The 24,075-nt window shown below is 31.3% G+C and overlaps 3 protein-coding genes across 3 annotated transcripts; 2 read left to right on the top strand and 1 right to left on the bottom strand.

Moving 5' to 3' along the window:
• Positions 1-578: 578 nt before the first annotated feature.
• On the bottom strand, positions 579-1,747 carry LOC124833696 (F-box/kelch-repeat protein At3g06240-like). The gene has a single exon (XM_047308235.2). The coding sequence runs from the start codon at positions 1,740-1,742 to the stop codon at positions 630-632; it is 1,113 nt and encodes a 370-aa protein (XP_047164191.2). The 5' UTR covers positions 1,743-1,747; the 3' UTR covers positions 579-629.
• A 3,044-nt stretch (positions 1,748-4,791) lies between these two features.
• Positions 4,792-9,363, top strand: TOM1 (tobamovirus multiplication 1). The gene is made up of 11 exons (XM_047308209.2): positions 4,792-5,239; positions 5,367-5,457; positions 5,688-5,740; positions 5,821-5,913; positions 6,095-6,166; positions 6,792-6,864; positions 6,996-7,041; positions 7,135-7,198; positions 8,085-8,138; positions 8,639-8,716; positions 8,818-9,363. The coding sequence occupies exons 1-11, from the start codon at positions 5,084-5,086 to the stop codon at positions 8,908-8,910; spliced, it is 873 nt and encodes a 290-aa protein (XP_047164165.1). The 5' UTR covers positions 4,792-5,083; the 3' UTR covers positions 8,911-9,363.
• Positions 9,364-11,483: 2,120 nt separating this feature from the next.
• LOC124833654 (binding / calmodulin binding protein) lies at positions 11,484-21,093 on the top strand. The gene is made up of 22 exons (XM_047308182.2): positions 11,484-12,229; positions 12,334-12,802; positions 12,913-12,998; positions 13,235-13,348; positions 13,443-13,631; positions 13,746-13,808; positions 14,125-14,181; positions 14,574-14,696; positions 14,776-14,892; positions 15,469-15,576; positions 15,670-15,805; positions 16,351-16,482; positions 16,839-17,015; positions 17,103-17,938; positions 18,262-18,439; positions 18,528-18,763; positions 18,966-19,029; positions 19,140-19,378; positions 19,676-19,865; positions 20,219-20,444; positions 20,537-20,692; positions 20,769-21,093. Exons 1-22 carry the CDS (start codon positions 11,582-11,584, stop codon positions 20,860-20,862), a joined length of 4,638 nt encoding a protein of 1,545 aa, XP_047164138.2. The 5' UTR covers positions 11,484-11,581; the 3' UTR covers positions 20,863-21,093.
• The last annotated feature ends 2,982 nt before the right edge of the window (positions 21,094-24,075 follow it).

Genomic DNA, 24,075 nt, shown 5'->3' with positions numbered 1-24,075 from the left:
TATATATATATATATATATATATATATATATGTATATATATATATATATATATATGTATATATATATATATATATGTACGTACGTAATGTTTTGTAAAACTCTCTAGTATAAATATTTGTTTTTTTAGAAGTTTGTGTTGTATAAAGTTGGATGTTACGTTATGTTTGGATAATGTAATTGAAATTTTATATACTTTCTTTTCAGTTCATTGTTTTTGTTTATTAAAGATGTGATGTTTTTATAAATAGTGTTAAAAAATGAAATTTTACATCGTCAAATAATTATTTAATAGTACCAATAGTGTGCAACGATAATGATACATAATAAATTAATCATTTTAAAGTGATTTTTTTATATTAAATGGTAAAAAAACAATCTCCAAATAAACCGTAAATACATTATTAGTTTGAAGTTAAGTTTGCTTTAAATTATTTATTAGAAATAACAATTAGACTAGGTTACCTCTAAAAAAATATATAAAAAGGAGTTGCTCATTATATATGATTATAAATAAATATATTATTTTAACATGATATGAAAGAAAAAGTATAAATTACATAAAATCCCTATAAAAAAATATACAATAAAGTAAATATAAATGAATCGTAACCTAATTATCTTCTAGTGCTTATTCATTGTGACAAGGAAGTGAGAAAAGAGATTCTTTATAGATCTCGACATGAAAGGATGAAAGATTTAGACGAGCCAAAGATAGATTCTCCTTCACCTCCCCCTTCTTATTATATTTGATCAATTCTTTCTCATCTTTTCCAACAATATCACCATCTTTTGTCACGCAAAGTAGGTTGAAGAATCTGCGTGGAAGAACAAGAGACACCACACTAGTCTTGGCCCAAGATGATTCTATTTTGTATTCTTTCATTCTCCATATTTCTATTGAACGATTGCTCTCTTTATAAACACATAGACTAAGCAATCCTGCAAGTTCACTCAAAGCTTTTTCATCCGTGCTATGCGCAACATCAATTGGCGCAGCTATCTCATAAAACTTCTTTTTTGTTACATCAAAGCCAAGGATAAAGACAACTTCCATCTCTTCCTTCAAACAGCAACCCAACCAATGAATGGCATTATTCAAAACTCTACATGGCCTTTTATTATCCCTACAGGATTTCAAGGACAAATTGATAGGTTCAATTTCCATCCACTTATTAGCTCTGATCGAGAAAACTTCTGCACCTTTTCTATCATTACTGTAAAGGTTTTTTAAAAGTTGAACCACTAGGTAGTCGTCAGTTAATGGGTCATACCCCAAACCTTGAAACAGCAAATCATAAGAATCATCTTTAAGGGAATCCATGGGTGACCGACAAACTTTTTTGTGGAAACCCGTGCATGGGTTCCACAGGCGTAGATGATTCCAACATTCCAAAATTAAAAATCCTCGACAAGAACCTCCAAATTTATAATATACAGGATGAAAAATTCCATGTGGTACTTTGAAGCGAACACAACTAAAATCGTGGTTTAGGGACTCATTGTAGTCTATGGAGGGGAGTTCAAGATCCGTTCCCCAAATTGAAATGAACAAAAGTTTCTCTGTTGGAGCAGAGAGATCAAAATGCAATTTTGTAAATTGAGAATCAGAGATCAAAGATAACCACGACTTACACACGCTTTTGCATCGAACAAGAGACTTCACCTTCAACTTCAACAAGATTTCGATAATCACGTCCTGTGGCAGAAGTTCCACGCCTTCTCTGGCAGAATGTTTCTCCATTTGTGTTCTTGTAGGCTTCTTTGTTACACAACCAATTCTAGCTGGTTTTCTATTATGAAACTATTGCTGTTTGAGAATATCAATTACAATACTTCTGCAGAAGAGTACCAATTATATACTTAAAAAAATATTATATTTCATATCTTTTAATATAATAACCTATTATCATTCGGTTATATATTTAATAGTATAAAGTATCTATTTTTCTTATATATTTGATATTATAGAATATATTTAAAATATTTGAAGTTAATATATTATGATATAATCATTTTTTTTATTATTATGATATATTTATAAGATATTATAATAATAATTTTAATTGATTATATAACATACTTAAGATATAATATTTGTTTATTTTAAGGCATATGATTTGTTTGATATATTTATTTATTTATAGTTTAATTTTTTTTAAATACATGTTATAACAGAACATTTTTTACTGACTTTGAATATCGATTATAAATATGTGGGTCAATCCATCTCAAAAACTATTCACTAAATTTGATAAGAAAAGTATTATTTATACATGATTTTTTTTTGAATTATATATAGTTAATTCTTGTTACTTATATTTTAACATATTATCTAAGAGTGATATTAAATTACTTATTAGGTAGTTTTATGTAACAACGTTATATTTAAAAATCAAAAACAATTTATATTATGTTAAATTTATATTTTTTTAGTTTTGAAAAGATAAGTGATAACATAAGTTTAACTATATTATAAATAAATAATTTTGTATTAAACATATATTATTTAAATTTAATAGAAATCAATTTGAATAATTTTTAGAATATGAAAACGTTAATCAAATTAAATACAAATCAATAAAATTGCGTATTAATTAAAAATAAATATTTTTTTACTTTATGTTACCCAATTGAATTATATTTCACCAACATTGGTAAGTAAAGAATATTTAAAAAGAGTAGTTTTAAAAACGAACATATAGTGTGGTACATTTGAAATATTGTGTTATTTTATTTAATTTTTGGAATTTAACGTTAATTTGATTATATAATATATATTAAGATATAATATTTTCTTATCGTTAAGGCGTATAATTTGTTTGATATATTTTTCTATTTATAGTTTAGCTAGGAAACTTATGAATACATATTATAATTTTATGACATTTTTCACTGACTTGAAGTCGATTGCATATTAGCAAGTCAATCTATCTCAAAAACTATTCACTGTTTACATAATTTTTTTTAATTATATATAGTTAATTCTTGTTACTGGCAAAAGGTATATAATAATTTATTTTTATATTATTATGATATATTTATAAGTTCTTATAATAATAATTTTAATTAATCTTATAATATCGTTAAGATATAAATATTTGCTTATTTTCAAAACATATAATTTGTTTAATATATTTGTTTATTTATAGTTTAAAAAATCTATAAATATATGTTATAATGGAAAGTATGATCTTATAACATCGGTTAAAGTAGATTACACACGTTAACAGGTTAATCCATCTCGAAATCTACTCATCAAATCTGATAAGAAAAAGTATTATTTATACATGATTTGTTTTTGAATTATATATAGTCAATTCATTTTACTTGCATAAGATGGTATATTTTAACATTTTATATCAAAACGAATGATTTTAAATTATTTAATAGGTAGTTTTAGATAACAATTTTATATTTAAAGATAAAAAAACAATTTATATTATGTTAAATTTATGTTTTTTTTAGTTTTGAAAAGGTAAAGAATAACATAAGTTTAACTATATTATAAATAAGTATTTTTATTATACATTATTTAAGAACCTATTTACCTTATTTAAGGAGTTATCAATAAATGTCTCAGTCTTTTAAACTCCAAATCGAATATTTACTAAAAAAAATAAGTGTAGATATTTATTGGTGTTATGATAAATAGGAGAGAAATTAAAAAAAAATATTAGTTAATTGTTTAAAAAGAATAAACGTATTCGAAGAACGACCATGCTAATTAAAACAATAAAAAATTAATATTATGCTTTAATTTTTATTATATATAGTATAATCGCATAACTAACATCATTTATTTGATAAGATTTTTTTAAACTAATTTCTTTAAAATTCAGAAATTAAAAATGAATAAATTATAAATTTCATAAGCTAAAATCATAACTAAATAATTTTTATTGTAAGGTTTTTATACACAACTTAAGTTAGTATCAAAACGAGCAACAAACAAAAATCTATGAAGCGTTCTTTGTTTCCATTTGTTATCATTTACGCACAACAATTATTTACCAATGTACAACTCAACACCCTGACAACCTCTCTGAGCTTTCTTTACATTTAATTATTTATTTACCATTTTTAAGTTACGTGTTTCATTAATTTTATATTTAATAGTATTCTTTATTTAATATTTTATTTATTTATTTTCCATTTAATATAATTTTTATATTTTAAGAAAATTGAATGTAATTCTTTCAATTAAATCAACAATATCAATGTGATTTACAAAATAATGAAGTGACATTTATTAATGCAATATGCACTCTTTTTACAGGTTTATTGTTCAGATACAAAATGGAAAGAATGGTGACATTTACTAAAATAAAAGACTAGATTGAGTTTTTTTAAGTATAAACAGTACATTAAATAAAAAATATAAAAAATACTACTAAATCTTTTAAATATCATTTACGTAAAGGAAATTTCTTTCAAAAAAAACACATTTGGTTGCGGGACCGGGTTTTTGTTTCTTTAGGCTAATCAGTTTTTGAAATGTAAGATAAATACGATACTCGTTTATCGTATTCACGTACATTTTTTTTTTTGAAATTTGAAACGCCATCATATCTATTTTTGAAATTGTTAATACTAAAACGATATTGAAACGGATTTACTTCCTTTGAGTAACTAAAAATATATTTAAAATCATTATTTTCTCCTTAAACTTTTTTATACAAAATATAAACTAAATTTTACTAAAAAGGTCAATAAACATATAAAAATAATTTATAATAATAATATATAAAGAAAATTATTTATTTTATGCAATCCCACCAACTACCATCATGATTGTGGCAGTGAGGTTGAAGAAGCTTAGTTGAGAGTTACGAGAGACAGAGGAGAGAGAGAGAGAGAGAGAGAGAGAGAGAGAGAGAGAGAGAGAGAGAGAGAGAGAGAGAGAGAGAGAGAGAGAGAGAGAGAGAGAGAGAGAGAGAGAGCGCGCGAAAGGTGTTGTTTTGATGAGTAATGAGTGAAAGAGGTCCACGCACACACACCAAATTCCGTTGAAGACTGTCTGGTAAACTACCTATTATCTCTGTATTGGGCAAACATTCTCACTCACCCTTCAGCGCCGGCAAAATGAGGAACCTGTTGCTCAGCTTGCCGCCCTTCCAGATTGCTCCTCTCTTCACCGTCTCAACGTGGTGGGACCAAATCAACGCCTCCACGCGCTGGCAGACCGTTGTTTTCTTCTTCCTCTGCGCTGCTTATGCTCTCGTCGCTTTTATCGCTTTAGTACACTCCTTTTCCTCTTCTCCTTCTTCAACTCTTTTTTTATTTCATCCACCCAAATTCCAATTATTATACTATTCTACCTCTTTTTGTTTTATTCTGCTCTCTAATTTTTTTTTTCATTTTGCAGGTTCAATTGGTCAGAATTGAAGTTAGAGTGCCTGAGTACGGTTGGACAACGCAGAAATTTTTTCATCTCATGAACTTCGTTGTCAACGGAGGTCGTGTCTCAATCCTTGCTCGTTTCAATTTGAGTTTTATCTGACTACAGTTGTTTAGGTGCTATTTGAGTACTTGTTCCGTCAGAATTGGAGTTTTATCTTCATATATAATTCGCGTGAACTTTTTATTCAAATCCTTATCTTGTGGGTTACCGAGATAAAACGTGTTTGTTTTGTTTTGTTTTGACATTTTTTTATTTCCTTTTGTTTATGGCCTTTTCAATTTGCAGTTCGAGCAGTGGTGTTTGGATTGCACAAGTTAGTTTTTCTTTTGCAGCCTAAGGTTGGTTTTGCACCGTGTGATATTTGGCTATTGATTGCAAGGCTGGTATGATGACGTAGATTTGCTGCTTATTCCCTTAGGTGTTGATTTTGGTGCTATTGGATCTGCCTGGATTGCTTTTTTTCTCAACATATACGCTTCTAGTCCTTTTCTGGGCAGAAATTTATCATCAGGCAAGCCAAAGTTCACTTTATTCTTCTGAAACTATTTAACTGTCGTGAATGACTACCTCCCTTTATTGAATTAAATAGACCTATTTTTTTTTTTAAATAACAAAATTATCAGTTTTGCATGACCAAGGAAACTCTTTTCGTTCAAAAGGGAAATTCTAATTTTATTCCAATTACTGAGCAGGCAAGGGGTTTACCAACTGATAAGCTAAAGATAGTATATGTTTCAGTAAATGCCGTCCTGTATATTATCCAGGTATCCATCTCATTTTCTGGTCTACACTATTATTTATTTATGGTGGTATTTCCTTGGTGCTCAGCAGTCATACTAACAGATTGGATCAAAGAAAAATGATAGTTGCACTTTCACTTGAACGGTGTCTGAACTTGAAACACTTCACTGCTTTTTCTTCCTGGATATTCCGTCTTTTTTATATGGAAATTTTTTCTTTATTTTGGTTTCTAATGTCACGTGATGTGGGTTAGACATCGTCATGCTGCATCTTCTCATTCTATGACCTGTTATGGTATCAAAATTTGGGCACCCACCTCCACCCACTTTACTGGAACAGAATTGTGGTGATCCCTACTCCCAAGTATGGGGACATTTTATATAGTTTGAGACCATCTGGTTTCTAGAAATATCATGGCATATGAATTCCCAGGAAAGATGTTTGCACGTGTTCAACCATAACTTATTTGATTTGGAAATTACTGACTCCAGAAAGGAAATCATTTTTGTGCATTAGTGATGGTTTACTACCTCTAGTGTATGCAAGATGCATGTTGTGCAAAGCCTAAATGTTTCAAAACAAACAGGAGTACTTTCTTTTGATAGTTGATGTCAGAAATCACAATACCAGTGTGCCTTTGGATTTTAGGTTTGCATTTGGATATACCTCTGGATCGATGATAACAGTGCCGTGGAGTTTATTGGAGAGATATTTATTGCAGGTTAGCTTTCTAATCAAAGGTTGATAATGTTATTATGTTTCACACCCACTTGCGAGTGAGTTTTGCCACCTTAGAATAAACGTCGTTATATGCGTATGCACTTTTAAAAATGTTTCCACCTTTTTTGTCAGTTGTATCATTTATGGCTGCTCTAGGCTTCTTGATATACGGAGGAAGGTGAGGCTTCTGCATTTTGTCTGTTGTCTATGAATTAATACCTCTGAGGTCTTTGTTTCATTCACTGACTACTCACTACTCATTACTCACTAGACTATTTTTTATGCTGAGGCGCTTCCCAATCGAATCCAAAGGAAGAAGGAAGAAACTTAATGAGGTATAAGCATTTTCTTTCGAGTGTGTCTATTTGGTAGTAGTATTATTTGTATGTCTTTGTGCAAATCATGTCGTGTCATCACACTACTGAAAGTCTCATTTGAGACACAATTTACTTCCCTCCCTTTATTTTCTGAAAAAAGGGTATTATTTATAATGTATACATGTTCCCTGGGATATCTTAGTATATTGCCAATTTGGTCCGTGTGCCGGTATTTCAATAGAAAATGATTCTCTGCTTCTTTTGTCTCCATTTATATTTTTTTAATACGTAGATCTTCCAAACATACACACCAGAGACAAAGGTTTTGGCAATGGGCATGGGAGAATGTTTGCATGGGTTAGTTATTTGAATTGTTTCTTTTATAGGAGAAAGGGATTTTCTTGAACTTGCAACATCTAAAGAACAGTAATCAATAAGAGCTCTTAAATGTTCTCCAAGTGATGTGAATGTATAGGTTTTGTCATTTTCCTAATTTGTTCCAACCATTTCGTATGCGAAATTCAAGTTGTGCTCCGGTTCCAAAACTTAAAGCAACCGATGGAAACCAATTAGTTGTCATTGTATTTTCCTGCAATTATTTGTACTTCAAATGTAATCAGTTTTAAGTAGCCTGCTTTTCCTATTTAAATCACAACAAATAAATATACTTTCCATTTTATCCACAGACAACTTAATTTATTACATTATCGTCAACGATCTTTAGTTTAAACAATAATGTTCTGTATGTACCCTTTTGAATTAGATTTAGTTTTCATCATTTTTGGAAATGAGAAGAACCCCGTCTGACCTTCTGATATTCGAATATAACGGTGAAATTGAAAAAAAAAAAACCTGCTCATATCAATATTACTTGTATTTATCTAAAATGGACTGGGTTTTGCAGGTTGGATCCGTTACAGCCATCTGTTTCACCTGTTTTCTGATAAGATGTGTTATGGTAATTTCTGCCTTTATTGTTTTAGTAATCTTTTTAACGGTCAAATAAGTATTTTCATAAGGGTGTCCATATAAATATGTCAATGTAGAACTTTAATCCTTATCTGCTTGTCTTCACATTATCATGTGTTATCGTTTTACTCCGTTAGTATGGTAGTCTTCTCCTGTCTTCTTGCACCATTAATCAGAGAGGTTACCATCAGCAGACACAAAAGATGTGAACGTTTCTACAAACTTCTAGTGCTGCTATAGACATTTGATATAATACTTTTTGATGTATATTTCTTGGAGATGTAATTTTCTTTTTCTTTTTACAATGACAATGGACAACTACGAGGTATGTCAAATATCGAGATGAGTTTTTGGGAAAAAAGATGACAGTGATTTTTTGTCTTTGATATGAGAACTAAGGCTGTAGAGTTCAAGTTAAATAATGCTATTTATGGTAGTATTCTTCAAGCAAATACCTTCTTTCTTAATCACACTTTGATGTGCATGCAGGGTTTTCTGTCTGCATTTGATTCAGATGCATCTCTTGATGTTTTGGATCATCCTCTTCTGGATTTGATCTATTACATGGTATGCTCTGCTTAATTATTCTTTTTTGTTATGGTTACTTGAAGTTTTAATCTGTCGTTTTCTTGGCATTTGGAATTTAATTTTCACTTTTCAAAATGCAGCTGGTTGAGATCCTACCTTCAGCTCTGGTCCTCTACATCCTGCGCAAATTGCCCCCAAAGAGAATATCAGCTCAATATCATCCTATCCGTTAATTGTTGTTCATAGCGAATCCTAATTTATTAATTTGCCTTCCCATTGTTTATGATTTTAATTTAATGGTTCTTGGTTAGATAGATAATTTAAAGTTCATCAGGAACAACATAAAGAAAAAGATCCAGAAAAAGTCACATGGCAGTAGTTCTTATGGGGGTGATACTCGGCAGGTTTTGTAAGGTATACATGCAATAACAAGTCTGAAGAGCTTGAGTTATTTTCTGCAATTGGCCAAAAGAGGTGGGAGAGTGGGGTTTTCATGTAATCTTGAAGTTGTAGTGTTTCAGGCACGTCTTGTCCATGATACATCTATTTACTCCAACATTTTGTACAATGTTGAGTGTCTTAATTTGGATTTGTTTATTAGTTAGATATACTTCAATTGAACAGAATTGGTATTGAATCTGAATGAATTACATGAAGGGGTGTCGCCTCCATTCTTTTGTTCTTGATTTTATGCATAAGATGGTGTTATAACAACAGATTTCACAGTATTACCTAATATATGGTAAAATTGTTACTTTTTTTATAACAATAATAATTAATATTATTACTCTGCAAATCACGTTCAAGCTAATTTGTAATCGGATAATAATAAGTGAAAAATAAACTTGATATCACAAAGGAGCATTTAAGGGAAACTTGATACAAGAGAAGTATTGGTCTTTTTATGTCCCCAGATTATGGTGGTTAGGAATAATGAATTTCAGAAGTAATGATTCTTACTAACAAGTAATGTCAATTTAGTTTATTATAAATACCTTTAGAAAAGTTAAAAGGTAATGTTATGTTTTTATTATATATTTTAATTATTTAATTATATTTTTAACTTTGGAATGATATTCTTAGAAGTGTAGATTTTAAGTGTTATGTTTTCAAAATTTTGTCAAATTTATGTGATATACTGCATTGAATGAACTTAGTTTCCTATTAGATTTTAATATAAAGATTGAATATTACCACCACTATTTGAATTGTTCATTTATATATTTTTATTTAAAAACAAGGAGTAATGACCATCACTATTAAGTCTTGAATGATTCAATGAGCCACTATGAAATATCTTTTTATAATTCATTAGTATGCATATGTTAATCATGCTTTATATGCTTAGTGAGATTTTAGTTGACTCTATTTGGTATTATTCTACTAATCACATCTATTTTTCTTATAATATCTAACCTGTAATAATAATAGTTTCCAAAATAGAAACATGTTATTAATAAAATTCTATTATTAAATATAGATAATTTAATTATATTTTTTAATAATTATATCTTTTAATATATATATATATACATATATAAATAGATAATATTCGTCTATTTAAATCACATAAATAACATAATATCAATAATCTTATAAAAATACTTAATATTTTATTAGAAAGATATTCATATTTTTGTATCTTAAAATATTAAACTCTCCGATGATTTTTTTTTTTACTTTTAAACATTCAAGAGCATACATTATGATTTTTCAATCTAATCAAATTCTGTCTCCTGAAAATCATGTTCTAAATTCTACTAAAAACTATTATTTCATATTTAATAGATTATTATTATGTAATGAAAATATCCTGAATCATTAAAATCTAATCAACTTTTAATAAAATGGATGGGATTGTATCTCTAAATAATAACAATCGTATAGTATATCTGAATAATATCAATTTTATTATTTCCTGAATAATTAATGTAATAATAACAATGTGACTATTTAATTGACATATATTTAAAATAAAATAAACCTATTTTAAAAAATCTAGAATCGTCCAATTGCAAAACAGTCTAAGAATCACAAATTATAATAATAATAATAAAATAGATATAGTTGATAATCAGAAAAAAAAAATAAAGACATATTTTTTAATGAAAAACTAAATTATTCTTAAAAAAAAGACAATTCTAAGTAAAATATATAGTTTAATGACATATGATTCTTGTCTAAACTTAACACGAAATCCCCTAACAAATAATGACACAAAGACAATCATTAAAAAAAATGATCTAACTTGTTTTTTGTGATCAATATTCAATTCATAATGTAAGAACCAAATAATAAAAAAAAAAACATTTTATCAAGCATACAACCACATACCACAAATAATCAAAAGGTTAAAAGAAATGATGGAACATCTGACCAATTAATTTCAGTTCTTCATCTCTAAACCCTAACCTCAAGAAAACCCTAAACTATGAAATACATACCAACAAACAAAATCAATAAACCCATCAAACTATAGACCAATCCAATCAACACCATCACAACTGAGCAGGAATGGCGGAAAGACCAAGAAGCCAACGAAGGAAGTGAGAGATGTGGATCAGAGAAAAGAGCAGTATAGTAAATTTGGATACAGAACAATTGGATGACTGAAAAACCTATTTTGTGGATAAGTATAAGAAAAATAAGTAGGGGTAATAATGTATATTTGTTAATGGTTCGTTTTCTTAAATATACAATAGATAATAGATTTTTTAACCGGGAACAGAAAAAAAAAATTAATATAGGTAACCTTAATCCAACATCTGCACAGAATAAAGAAATAAAGGTGCGAAAAGCAACGGTCAGAGGATTTTGAAATTCAAAATTCAAAACAGAGGGATAGTGATTCAATTGTTCTTTGTTTCACTTCCCAATTGGAAGAAACTGAAACAGCAGACTGCAATGGATTACGAAGAACATCCGTCTCCCTCTATCCCTTCTTCCTCCCTTCTCAGGGACATCTCCAACTTCACCACTCCCAGACGGCCCCCTTTCTCTCTCACCACCGCCCCATCTCCCGCCACTCAATTCTTCACCGCCTCCAAACACGCAGCCACTTCCTCCTCCTTCCACCGCCGTCCCAACAAAGCATCCACCGCCACCGCAGCCAAGAAATTCAAGGCCTTCCAATTGGAGCAGTCCCAGTCCTCCCGTAAGGCCCAAATCAAGAAAGAGCGCTCCCTCAAATCCCTCGCCAAGTCTCTCTCAGTATGGCTCAACTTTCTCCTCCAAAATCCTAATTCATGTGGCTGCCACTACTCTTCCCCGGATGCTTCCGCTCCCACTACCAATGGCAAGCGAGACGGCGCCCCGGTAATCTCCGTTGTCGGCGTCGATTCCTCCTGGCGCACCCCCAAGCGCCAGAGGAAATCCTTGTCCAGCAAGGAAAATGCTGGGTCGGTGGCTGAGGTTGCTGATTCCTCATTTTCGCACCTAAGGGATTCTCTCGAGGACGTTTGCAGTTTTGATGATTTGAATCAGCGAATGAGCTTGTATTTCAGCCTCGCAACTTGTAAGGAGATCTTCCTTCAAATGAATCGCGTCGCCAAGGTTCGTTTTTTCTTCCCTAAATTACCAGGAGCTTTGCAACTCGCATAAAATTTTTATCCACTTGGGCTTTAGTTATTGAACTATGTGTCTATTGCCTTTCTCAGGCAATTGACGAAGGAAGACTGAATATGAAGGCACATTGCCCTATAGTAACTGATGTTGGCTTGAAGGATAAGGCCATGAGAATTCTCACGTGTTATAATTCTACTTGGTTGCGAATTGGATTGTATGTAATTTTTGGCGGTGACTCCTTGGTGTTAAATGGTGATGTGGATTCTGATCATGATGCTGTGTTCTTGAGAATGGTCGTTGACAGGTTATTTTTTTCGCATGAGGGTTTGGCTAAAGCTTATGCTTATAACAAAATGGTTGAAGGCGTGTATAGGTCAGGTTACTATGAGAATTTGGGGAATGTGATATTGAAGAGAATTTTGTTGCTTGTGCTTGTTCTGGATAAAGCTAAATGCCAGAGTTACCTCCCACTGGAGTATGGTATTGATGGATTGGATGGGGGTTCTCCTTTGTTATTCAAACCAGAATCCTGGATTAAATCAAGCAGTCAGCTGATTCATGGTAGGTCCTCTTTCATGTTTGCAGCCTACTCTTATTTTCTTTTAATATTTTTGTAACAGCAGCTTCTACATTACATTTTAGTTTGACTCTTTTTTTTGGTTGGAAATTAGAATTTCTATCGTCTGACGTAATGCATGGAGAAGGCAATCTTCTAACACATTTGGTGATTTTAGGTTACAAATTATCTCATCAACAGGTCAGTTACTCCTTCCATATGCCATTCTGATTTACTTGAATGAGGTTGTCGGTTAATGTGGGCGTGAGCTTGCGCATGTATCTGGGAGTGTTGGGCACTTACACATATAGTAGATGTTTCATTTTAATGTCAATATTTCACTCTAATGTTGATGTTCTAGTAAATATGTGAAGAAGGGCATTGTGTTTGAATCATGTCCAACCTATGTTTTATTTGAATGTTTTGTGATTTAGCAGGAACCTCTTGTCGAGTATGATTTCAGGATCAGAGATTTATTTGTAGATCTCCAAGATGGATTAAAACTGTGTAGAGCTATTCAGCTCTTGCAGCATAATTCTTCGATCCTCATGGTTAGTTATATATGTATTGGAAATGATACTAGCTTATTTGACACATGATTATTCAATTAGTTAAGGATTGTAACTCATCATTTTGTGTGGACAGAAAATTGTAGTCCCCTCTGATACTCCTAAGAAAAAATTAGCAAACTGCAGTCTTGCCCTGCAATATATTAGGCAAGCTGGTGGGTCACTAGTTGATGAAGATGGCATGATGATTATGGCAGATGATATTGCTAATGGAGACAAAGAACTTACAGTTTCCTTGCTCTGGAATATATTTGTTCATTTGCAGGTGGCAGTTCTGTTTTGACTTATTTTTTAAGTTTCTGCATTAGTCTTGTGATTTAATTAATACTAACTTATAACCTAGACAACAATGAAAATTTTGATGCCATTGGACATGCAGCTACCTCTTTTGGTTGATAAAGCAAGTTTAGGAGGGGAAATTTCTAAAGTTCAAGGAGGCAAGGTATGCTCCATGTTAGATGAGCTTTGTGCTTTGACTAAATTATAAAATAAATAATTGGCTCCTCTAAATCGTGCCAGAGTAAAGCAAGTAATCTTAAGTATTGATGAATAAATCAATTTTTTATATTACAATACCTTCATATTTTGTGAAGCACGTGCACTCTTCTCATTTGTGATTGAGATCACTCAATTTACCCGATAAAGTGTCTTGTTCACTTTAGAGGAACTGGATTCATAAAACAGTATCTACACTTTTTTTCACTTCAAGCTCAGAATTCCTATTATATTAGAGCTTTGGTTTTTCTTTCATCTTACAGGTTCCCGTAAACATTTCAAGTTCTAGCTCTATGGAATTGCTTTTGAATTGGATACAGGTACATTCCTAAAATGCTTCCATAAATCATGGTGATTATTCTAGAATTTTTTTTTTCATTTTGGTTTACCAATAGGTTAATCAGTATTGTTGAACATAAAATTTCTTCAAAATTCAACTCAATGCTTGTTTTGTTTCAGTCTTCTTATTGCAAGTTCCCAACATGGTTAACTCATACAAAATAGATAAGTGAAGTTTTGTTTTGTTTTGGTGTATACAGTCCATACCTAGTTGCTCTTAGATAGAGGTTGGTTTGCTACACTTTGTTTCAGGATTTTAGTTTAATTTTTTTGCTTGAGCTTCATATGGTGCATCTGTAATTGTGACCTTGGTATTTATTACGAAAAAAATTCCTTGTTCTCTGTAGTCAACTAGTTTTTTCTATTTTTGCAGGCAGTTTGTGACAACTATGATTGTGAAATTGACAATTTTCATTCCCTTGTTGATGGCAAAGCTGTCTGGTGCTTACTTGATTATTACTTCCAAAAAGAACTTCAAAATTCCTGTTCGTTGAAGGTCTTTAACTTCTTTAGATTCCTTCTGACTTCTGATAATAACATCTTGTTCATCACCCTTTATTTTTCATTTTTAACAGGAAGTGAGTATAAAAAGTGGCAAGGCATCAATTATGTCTGTTGATGAATATTCAGATGCACTGTATAATTTTATACTATCCCAAAAGTTGACTACATTACTGGGGAACTTCCCAGAGGTGACTACCCTAATTTGTGTTAATATCTACTTGCATAAGAATCTTTTTGTGGAAACTTGACCAAAAAAAATTCCTGTGAAATTATTTTTTGGAATGTTATTGTTAGGAAAGTATACCAAATACATTCTTATATTATTGCTAATAACATACAAGGAACACACACTGGTTTTTTATATTTGTTAAGAATCAGAAATCAGAAATGGAGCCTGAACACTTCACACCTGAACCAGAGCCTAAACTCCCAACAGAAAAATGTTTTTCTCTCTGTACAGCGAAGCAAAAGTGCATAACCGACCTCAACAGGTGCCCTTCCCCCCTTTATGTTCCTGTCCTTCACTGCTATCCAGCAGGCCAACTCAATGATGTCCCAATTCTCTCCCTCACTCGTTTTCTTTGTCTTACAAACATACATTTTCGAATTCTGGTTATCAATACTGAAGCCATTTTTATGGACACTTAATTGTGTTAAATAATATGCATTTGTGTAACCCAAACAAAAAAAGAAGAAATATACATTTGTTTTATCTCACTTGATACTATTGGCAACATAATTGAATTCGGGTATATTTTTTTCAGGTACTTCAAATTAGTGAGCTACTTCAATATAATGGTGCTTGCAGTGACCGAAGTGTGGTGATTTTGTTGGTTTTCCTGGCAAGCCAATTATTTGTCAAGAAAAATTTGGTAAGCAGAATAAAGGTTATGATCTCATCTGTTGCTACTGTACTCTGAATTTTGTGTCAAGAAAAATTTATATCTTTCTTCTCACATTTTCAGGATCACTTAAATTTCCACAAACTATTGGGTGATGACTGCCAAAGTCTGAACCATAGAAATTTGAGGATGCTAAGGTGCCTTTCAAATTCTGAATCCATACAAAAGCCTGATGCTTCCGATGTGCTTGACAATGAAGGTTTGGTGACCAAGTGATGTGAACTTTAATTATCCATGCATGTCTTCTGTTTGTGTTTATTGTTCAACTTCCATGTATGTTAATTAATTTGATTTTGATATTATTTGATAAATGATTGTTTTATCCACATAAAACTACTTATGGTGATCTCATTGTGATCATAGTTGTATCATTTGGATTTCTATGACATGGTATCACAAATAAAAGTGAGAACGATTCATATTGATTTAAAACATTAGTAGATAAGTTGGGCTTTATCTTTAAAACATATGATCTCCTTTTACGTAGGTTTTACCAGGAATTATTTTGCTAGCCTGTTTGCAGTTATTCATTCTTTTGCATGGTAGTTGGCTCTGAGTAGACAACAGCATGCCATCTTTCATTTCATATATTATGACAATATTTTCAATGTGATTATATTAGTTTCCCAAACCAATACATCCTAGATTAATCATATCGATGGTATGGTTTTATTCATGAAATAATCAGTTTTCTTTCATAATTTCGTGAACTGTTTTTTATCAAAATCTTATTTATTAACATAGATGCTTCAAGAAAATTCAAGGCCATCCAAACTTGGTGGCAAGACATGGCCGAAAGAAACGGTCTCAACAAACAAGCTGCCTCTAATTTGAAAGGATCAAAAATCACCGAATGCAGCACCAACATCAGAAGAGGTAATTGTTAAGACGTGCATAATCCTATTTGCCACTGTTGTCATAATTACATTTGCCACAGCAGCAAAAAAATATCTAAATCCACTAGATTGTGAATTTATTGGGGAAGAGAAAATAAGAAGCAGTGCTTAGTTCAACTCCTATCAGTCCTGGTACATAGGAATGGATGTATTTGCAAGTGAATTTGAAATCGGCTTTTAAACTTTACTTTGTTCATGAAATCGCATAGTAAAAGTGTGTGATCAAATTGTTTTCCACTCTATAATTGCAGCTTATTAATCTGCTAATTGCATGCAAAACTTCTGTTGTTGATGATATATGTCATCTAGTTAACAATTGGTACTTCACATTTTTAGAAAATGCTACAAAAACAATACAACTGCATCTCAGAGGATGGGTTGCACGGTGCAAGTTTCTGAAGATGGTAAACTCGATTACCCTTTTACAAACTGTTTTCAGAGCTTGGCTAAAAGTGAGGCAAAAGTCAGCCTATGCGATATTATCAACTGTTCAAGGCTGTGACTCTTCATGTGGTATGTAGTTTATCAGTTTTTCTGATAAATTTTCTGGGTTTATTTTTTCAATACATATTGATCTGTCTTGTTTATTTAATCACACAGAAATATTGAAGCAATCAGAAACATATAAGAGATACGTCATGCTTTTCATGTATAGACGTTCCTTTTTGAGGTTAAAGAGCTCAGCACAGATTATCCAGAAAGCAGTTAGGAGTTGGCTCTATAGGAGGCATAAGAAAGAGACTAGTACAAATCCGGATCTTTTGATTTCAGATATGATAGTGGCTGCTCTTAATGTTCAGAAATTGGTCCCTGGTGGGATGGCACAATCTAGATATATTCATCAGCTAGATCAGAGAGAGAAAGACTTATTTTTTTCCCAACTGAAAGTCACTTTCCATCTTCAAACAAATGCAGCCACTACCATTCAGCTTGCTTGGAAAAAGTTCATGTGCTGCAAGTCTGCTCAGAAGCAACACCTGTTTGCAACTAAAATTCAACGAAATTTCCGTAGGTGGTTATTGAGAAAAAGTTTTTTACAGCAGATTCAGGCTGCCGTAAAGATTCAATCTTATTTTCGAAGGTGGAGATGTGTGAATGCTTTTCAGCTCTTCAAGATTGAATTTAAGGCAGCTGTTGTTATTCAATCATGTATGCGGGGCTGGTTAGCCCGAAAGAATGCTGGTGCACGTAGGAATCACCTATTTGCAACTAAAATTCAGTTAAATTTCCACAGGTGGTTGTCGAGAAAAAGGTTTTTAAATCAGATTCAAGCTGTCATAAAAATTCAATCATATTTTCGAATGTGGAGATGTTTAAATGCTTTCCAGCACTTCAAAATTGAGTTTAAAGCAGCTGTTATCATTCAGTCTTGTTTACGGGGCTGGTTTGCCCGAAAAGATGCTTGTACGCGTAGGAAGGACATTGTTGAGATTCAAGTAAGACAGTGGCTAGCTTGTTGTAATTATATTTATCTTCATGTATTTTACATGACTCTCCAGTTTGCATGAAAAAATTCATGAGTCGATGTGCTGTTACTTCTTTCGGTAACAGTACTGTGTATATATTTACTGATATATGGAAGAGTGCATCTTCAAATTCTTTTTGGCATTGTCTTTAGTGTTATGTTTCGTCAGATGAAATTACTAATTTCTATAATACTATGATTTTTTCGATTTTAGAAAAATGTCTTTTGCATATTTTTTGTAAGTTTTAGTTTTAGAATATTATCTAACCTGATAGGTTGCTTTAATGATTCCAGAGGCACTGCCGTGGTTGGCTTGTAAAGAGGGACTTCTTGTTCCAAAAAGACGCTGTAATAAAGATCCAGTGTGTCGTTCGAAGTTTGAAGTGCCAAAAGGCTCTCAATTGCCAGAAAGATGCAGCTTTGGAGATCCAGCGCTTTATAAGGGGGCATGTAACTCGGAATCAGCTATTAGGTTATTAATTAATGTCTTGTGAAGTTAACTTTATCTGTGGTTTCCTATCATCTCACTAATACTATTATATCATGTTTTGGTGATGTAGGCAGCGCTTCTAAGCTACGCACAGTTATTTCTGTTAGTTGCAGCTCAAAACCATTTGGCTTTTGTAGTTTTCAATTTGAACTGTTCTTGTTTTCGGTTGTGAAATTGCAACGATGGTGGAAGGGTCTCCTGTTGCTGAAGTTAATGAATAAATCGGCCATCATTATTCAGTCATGTACCCGTGGGTGGATAACCAGGCGAAATGCTACTCTTTATAGAAGCCATGTTGTCATCCAAGTATGATATTCTAATTGTTATTATGATTTACAGACAGATAACCAAATACATGCTAAATCTTTTTTTTTTTTTAAATAATTATTAAACCATTAAGATGCTGCTACTACCTGCAACTATTACTCAATTTTCATTTGTTTTCTGTTTACTTATTTATTTTTTTGTTCCTATATTTTACTAAAGCCTCTTAATTTCCATTTGCCAGGAAGATGCGGCGTTGGTGATTCAACGCTACATTAGGGGACATTTAACTCGACATCGGAGATTAGGTAAATATTCATATTTTACGAGTGTTTTATGCATAATCTCATTAGGTGGTGCTTTAGTTCTGGGTTTTACATTTACTGCAGATACGATTATACTTGTTATCCTCATGTAGGTGGTGCTTCTAACCTAAGTGGAATCACTCCTGTTGGCTGCAACTCAGGGCCAGTTGGCTGTCGTAGTTTTCCACCAGATCAGTTTTTGCTTTCAGTTGTGAAATTGCAACGATGGTGGAAGGGTCTCTTGTTACAGATATTGATGACAAAATCTGCTATTGTTATTCAGTCTTGTACTCGTGGGTGGATAGCCAGGCGAAAGGCTAATGTTCAGAGACATCGTATTATTGTCATCCAAGTATAGTGTTTTGTACTACCCTGTAATTCTTTAGTATTTTTCTTTGGGTGGGTGGGATAACATTATGTTGTCTTTTACACTAAAGAGGGTAACATTCTTCTTTCGTTTTACTTCCCACTTTCACATCACATTTAGTTTTATGATACATTGTTTCACTAGTAGATGGATCAATGAAATCCTTTATGATATCATTGATGTGACTAATTATTTTAACCAAATTTTCATCGATATTTAGTTTTCTTTTATTAGGTTTTCCCTTTTTCTTAATCTTCCTTCTTTTTGTCTAAACTTTTGTAGTCCTACTGGAAAGGTTACCATGCACGCAAAGTTTCGAAAGAACAGTTGTTGGATTTGCGCTTGAGAATGCAGAAGTCTGCCAGAAATGTGGATGACAGCAAGCGTCTCATAAACAGACTCTTGGCAGCGCTTTCGGAGCTACTCAATATGAAGAGTCTTAGTAACATCCTTCATACTTGTTCAATATTGGGTGAGATTTTCTTACATTACTTAATCTAGATTTTATTGCTATCTTTGTTATTTCTGAGACGGCGTCTCAAACATGCAGTATAATTTCCTCAAATGTGTGTTCTAATTCTAATAATACGCCTGACGCGAATGAATAAACAGTGGTATGTTATATTTTATTAAGGGGTGGCCCGAGGTCTTAAAAGAGCCGTTAGTTGTATTGTGATTTAAATTCTACTAATTCCCTTCGTTCAATCTGTTGTCCAAGTGATGATGCAGTTTCACCCGCATTCGTTCTTCACTTCAAATAGCAGTTCATTGTATAAGTTCTGACCTGACATACTTTTTCTCGTTTGTTTTTCTGCTTTTTCACAGACATGGCTACAGGGCACTCTCAGAAATGTTGTGAAGAACTTGTGGCTGCCGGGGCCATTGATACTTTGCTGCGGCTGATTCAAACAGTCAGCCGGAGTATACCTGATCAGGAGGTTCTAAAGCATGCTTTGTCAACTCTCCGAAATCTCGCCCGCTATCCTCATCTTCTACAAGTGTTGATCCAAAGTCGTAGTTCTGTACAGATAATTGTGATGGAATTATTGAGGTTGTTTAAGTAGAGTTGTAGTTAGCCGTTGAAGTTGATGTACAATATTCTTATTCTATTCCTGTTATAACTTTATATATAACTTGTTCCAGGAATAAAAACGAGGGTTACTTCATTGCTTCTGAACTTCTGAAGAAGATATGTTCAACTGGCAAAGGCGTTGAGGCGATTTTGAAGTCCCCTGCTCTGCTAAAACGATTGCACGGCCTTGTCGAGGACCTTAAACGGAAGGGAATTTACGAGAAAAGGTCAGACTTTAGTTGTTTTGTTAGATTCTGAAAAAATGCAATGTTTGTTGATTACAATTGTTTTGTTGAAATACAGAAATCCTAGGGCTGCTAACCTGGTTATCAAAGAAAACAGAGAGAGAAGATTGAAGGAGGCTGCTGAGATTGTTAAACTGATAACAAGGGCATGAAAAGCTTTTCTTAAACAGATGCAAGAGGAGGTTAAGATCTGTTCTCCTGTATTTATTACATACTATCCTCATCTCGTGGATATTGGAATCAGCTTTCTTTAAACTTACTGAAAGCAAACAATGGTTAGAACCTTAACAGTCAACTTTCTGAGTTTTCTGCATAATTGTTTTCAAAAATACATGCTTTTTAAAAATGGTAGAGAAAATGAAAAGAGTTGTTTTATAAGTCTTAATAGAAAAAAAGGAGAATAAAAGAAGTGTTTCTTTTTTTTTAATTATACCTCATTTTGGTTATCACTACTATCATCACATAAAAATATCATTAAAATAAAAAACAAACAAAGAATGACCTAACCAAAAAACTCATGGAAAAAAAACCAGGTAGGCTATAATAATAGAACTTTCAGACTTTAAATTATTGATTTGAAAAAAATCCCGTAAAGTTCATTGACACATAGGTATACCTCAAGTTATTGCGTCTACACTTACTTTTTCTAACTAAGGTTGTTTATAAATTCAAAATCTATGACAAAACAAGTAAATTTCTTCTTTTTATCATGTAAATACGAATTATCAGTGTTAACATCACTTTTTTATGAACTATTACATGTTTTATTTTTAAATAATTGTAAATAATTTTGGTTTCTTATAATTAATGAAATGTTTTTAAGAAAACAATGATGTTTGTTTTTTCTTCTTATTTTTATAATAGTTATTAACCATTAAATTAGTTTTAAACATTATCACAAAACCGTTTTTCTTGATCAATATTTTTTTAATAGTGTATTATTTGTGAGTAAAAAAACGAAATTAACCAATAGCAACTTTAAAAATAAAACCAAACTTTATGGCAGCAACAAATACATAATTGTTAGCAGGTTTCCTCTGATTAGACACATTCATGAACTGTGATGAATTATATGATTAAGGGAAAAAGGAAAATTTAAAATTCTTATAGATATTATACCAATAAAAGAAAATATATTTAACCAAAATGGATGTAATTTATCAATATTGAAACCAAATAACTATGTAATAGAAAATTCTTAAGCAAAATTAAGCTGTGAAGATATACAAATATCAACCTCAATACAAAATAAGCGTAATAGAATATGAATAAATACAATTTGATATTTTCTCACTAAGCCAAGTCAATCTTAACCTCTCTTCCAAATTTCTTGTTTCTAACTAAGGAGAGCAATTTAGAGGAGGATTAAGATTGACGATATATTTTTTTTAAATGTAGAAAGAAAATTTTGATAAAATTATTTTCATAAATTTAATATCACTATTATTGAGTGTAATGGTGGAGTTTGATTAGAAGATATGTCAGTTATACATACAGAGAGAGCAAAAGAAGAAAAAAAAGGAAAGGGAAAGAGAGAAATGAGTGTAAAGTTAAAGAACAAAGAATTACTTGAAGTTGCAGGTAAGAATTTACCATCTTGTGTGAGCAAAGTCGTGCTATTTTCATGTCGAGATATGGGATGAACAAATTCTATCTTAACATATTCCAAAAATATTTATTAATTCATTCCTCCCTCTAATACAAAATATGAAAATTAAATCACTTTAAATCAATTTAGTCATTTAAAAAAAATATTTTATAAACCAAATCTCTTAAAAAACGAGTAGATGAGTTGATTTTTAAAAATTAAAGTGGTTAAGAAATGAGATTTGTTTGGTGATTCTTTCCTAAGTTATGTTAAAAACAAAAGGGAGAGAGAAATTAGGGTAAAAGTCTTTAAGAGGTAAAGAGAATTAATTAATTTTCTTTCTGGTATAGTATTGGATGAAATTGTTGTTTGTTTTACAAAACTTATATATCTATAAATATATACATGTGTTAAGGTGATATTTTCTTAAAATTGTATAGTGTATATTATATATAACAATAAATAAATTTTGTTTTTATTTCACATCATAGTAGTGTTTTCTCGGCGTTAAAATATTCGATATACATTTATTATTAAGTTTTGGAAAGTACAAAAATGTGTGGATTTAATATTTGCTTTTTATTTCTAAACCAAATATGATTATGTAATTGTATTTAAAAGTCAATTTCAAATTATGTGAATAGTAATAGAAAGTTAAAGTGTGGAATTTGGAAATTGGGATTTGATTTATTTTATGTGAAGATTTATAATATATTATGCAGAGCCGTTAAAACGGGTCATCCGATCTGACTCAATCCAACTCATCATGGATTGGTCACTTAGTGAATCAATCCAATCTGACTCATTTATTAGCGAGCCAAAAGAATTCGAACCTGACCCGACCCACCACGGGTTGGTAGGTAAACGGGTTGACTCACTGACTCACTTAATTCCGCTGAAATCTGACCCGCATAAAAAATACTTTTTTCAAACCTAACCCGGCTCGAATCCGTGATGGACCGAATTAAATTACAAGTTGTAACCCATTTTGACAACTCTAATATTATGTATATAAAAGGCAAATATATTTTTTAAAATATTTTGAAAACTTGGAAGTTGTATATTTTTTTAACTTAGTCATGGTTTTGGTATTTATTAAAGTACTTACGGTATATAAATATTTGAATTATTATGTGTTGTCAGAAGCATGAATCATATTTATGATTTTAGTAATTGTGTGATGATTGATTTGGGATATGGGACTTTAATGGTGTATGTTTTGAAAATAAAAAAAAGATATGTTTTTTTTACGTGAAGTATTGCTTTTGTAGGGTATTTTAATTTTTTTTAAATATGATTATTAAATAAAACGTAAACATATGAAAATTTGGAATGATTCGTTTTGAAAACTCGAATTATTTTACCATTTAAAACTACTTTATGATCTAAAATTTGTGAAAAAAAACTACATAACACAACACTTATCACATGACATAATGAAAAAATCTTCAAATTATTATTTAACAATTTTTGTACATTCGATATTTATTATCTTTCGCGAATCCTTCAAAAATTTAACATGGTTTAACTTTTAATCTTACCAGAACACAAATTATTATTATTATCATATACATAATCACAAATTATTAAATTGACATCCAATAAATAAAAAAATGAAATATATATAATTTTAAAGTTAACATAAATATATAGATTTGAAATTTCAATGATAAAATTGGCAAAAAAGTAATAAAATTTAAGTAATTCAAATTCAAAATATAATTCATATTAAAAAACATAAAACTTAGTAGTTATATTAACTCTGAAAAGGTAAAAT

Source organism: Vigna umbellata, chromosome 1 (assembly GCF_029865625.1).
Source record: "Vigna umbellata cultivar VRB3 chromosome 1, Vumbellata_1.0, whole genome shotgun sequence".
NCBI classification, from domain to species: Eukaryota; Viridiplantae; Streptophyta; class Magnoliopsida; order Fabales; family Fabaceae; genus Vigna; species Vigna umbellata.
This window is presented reverse-complemented; position numbering and strand designations above follow the sequence as displayed.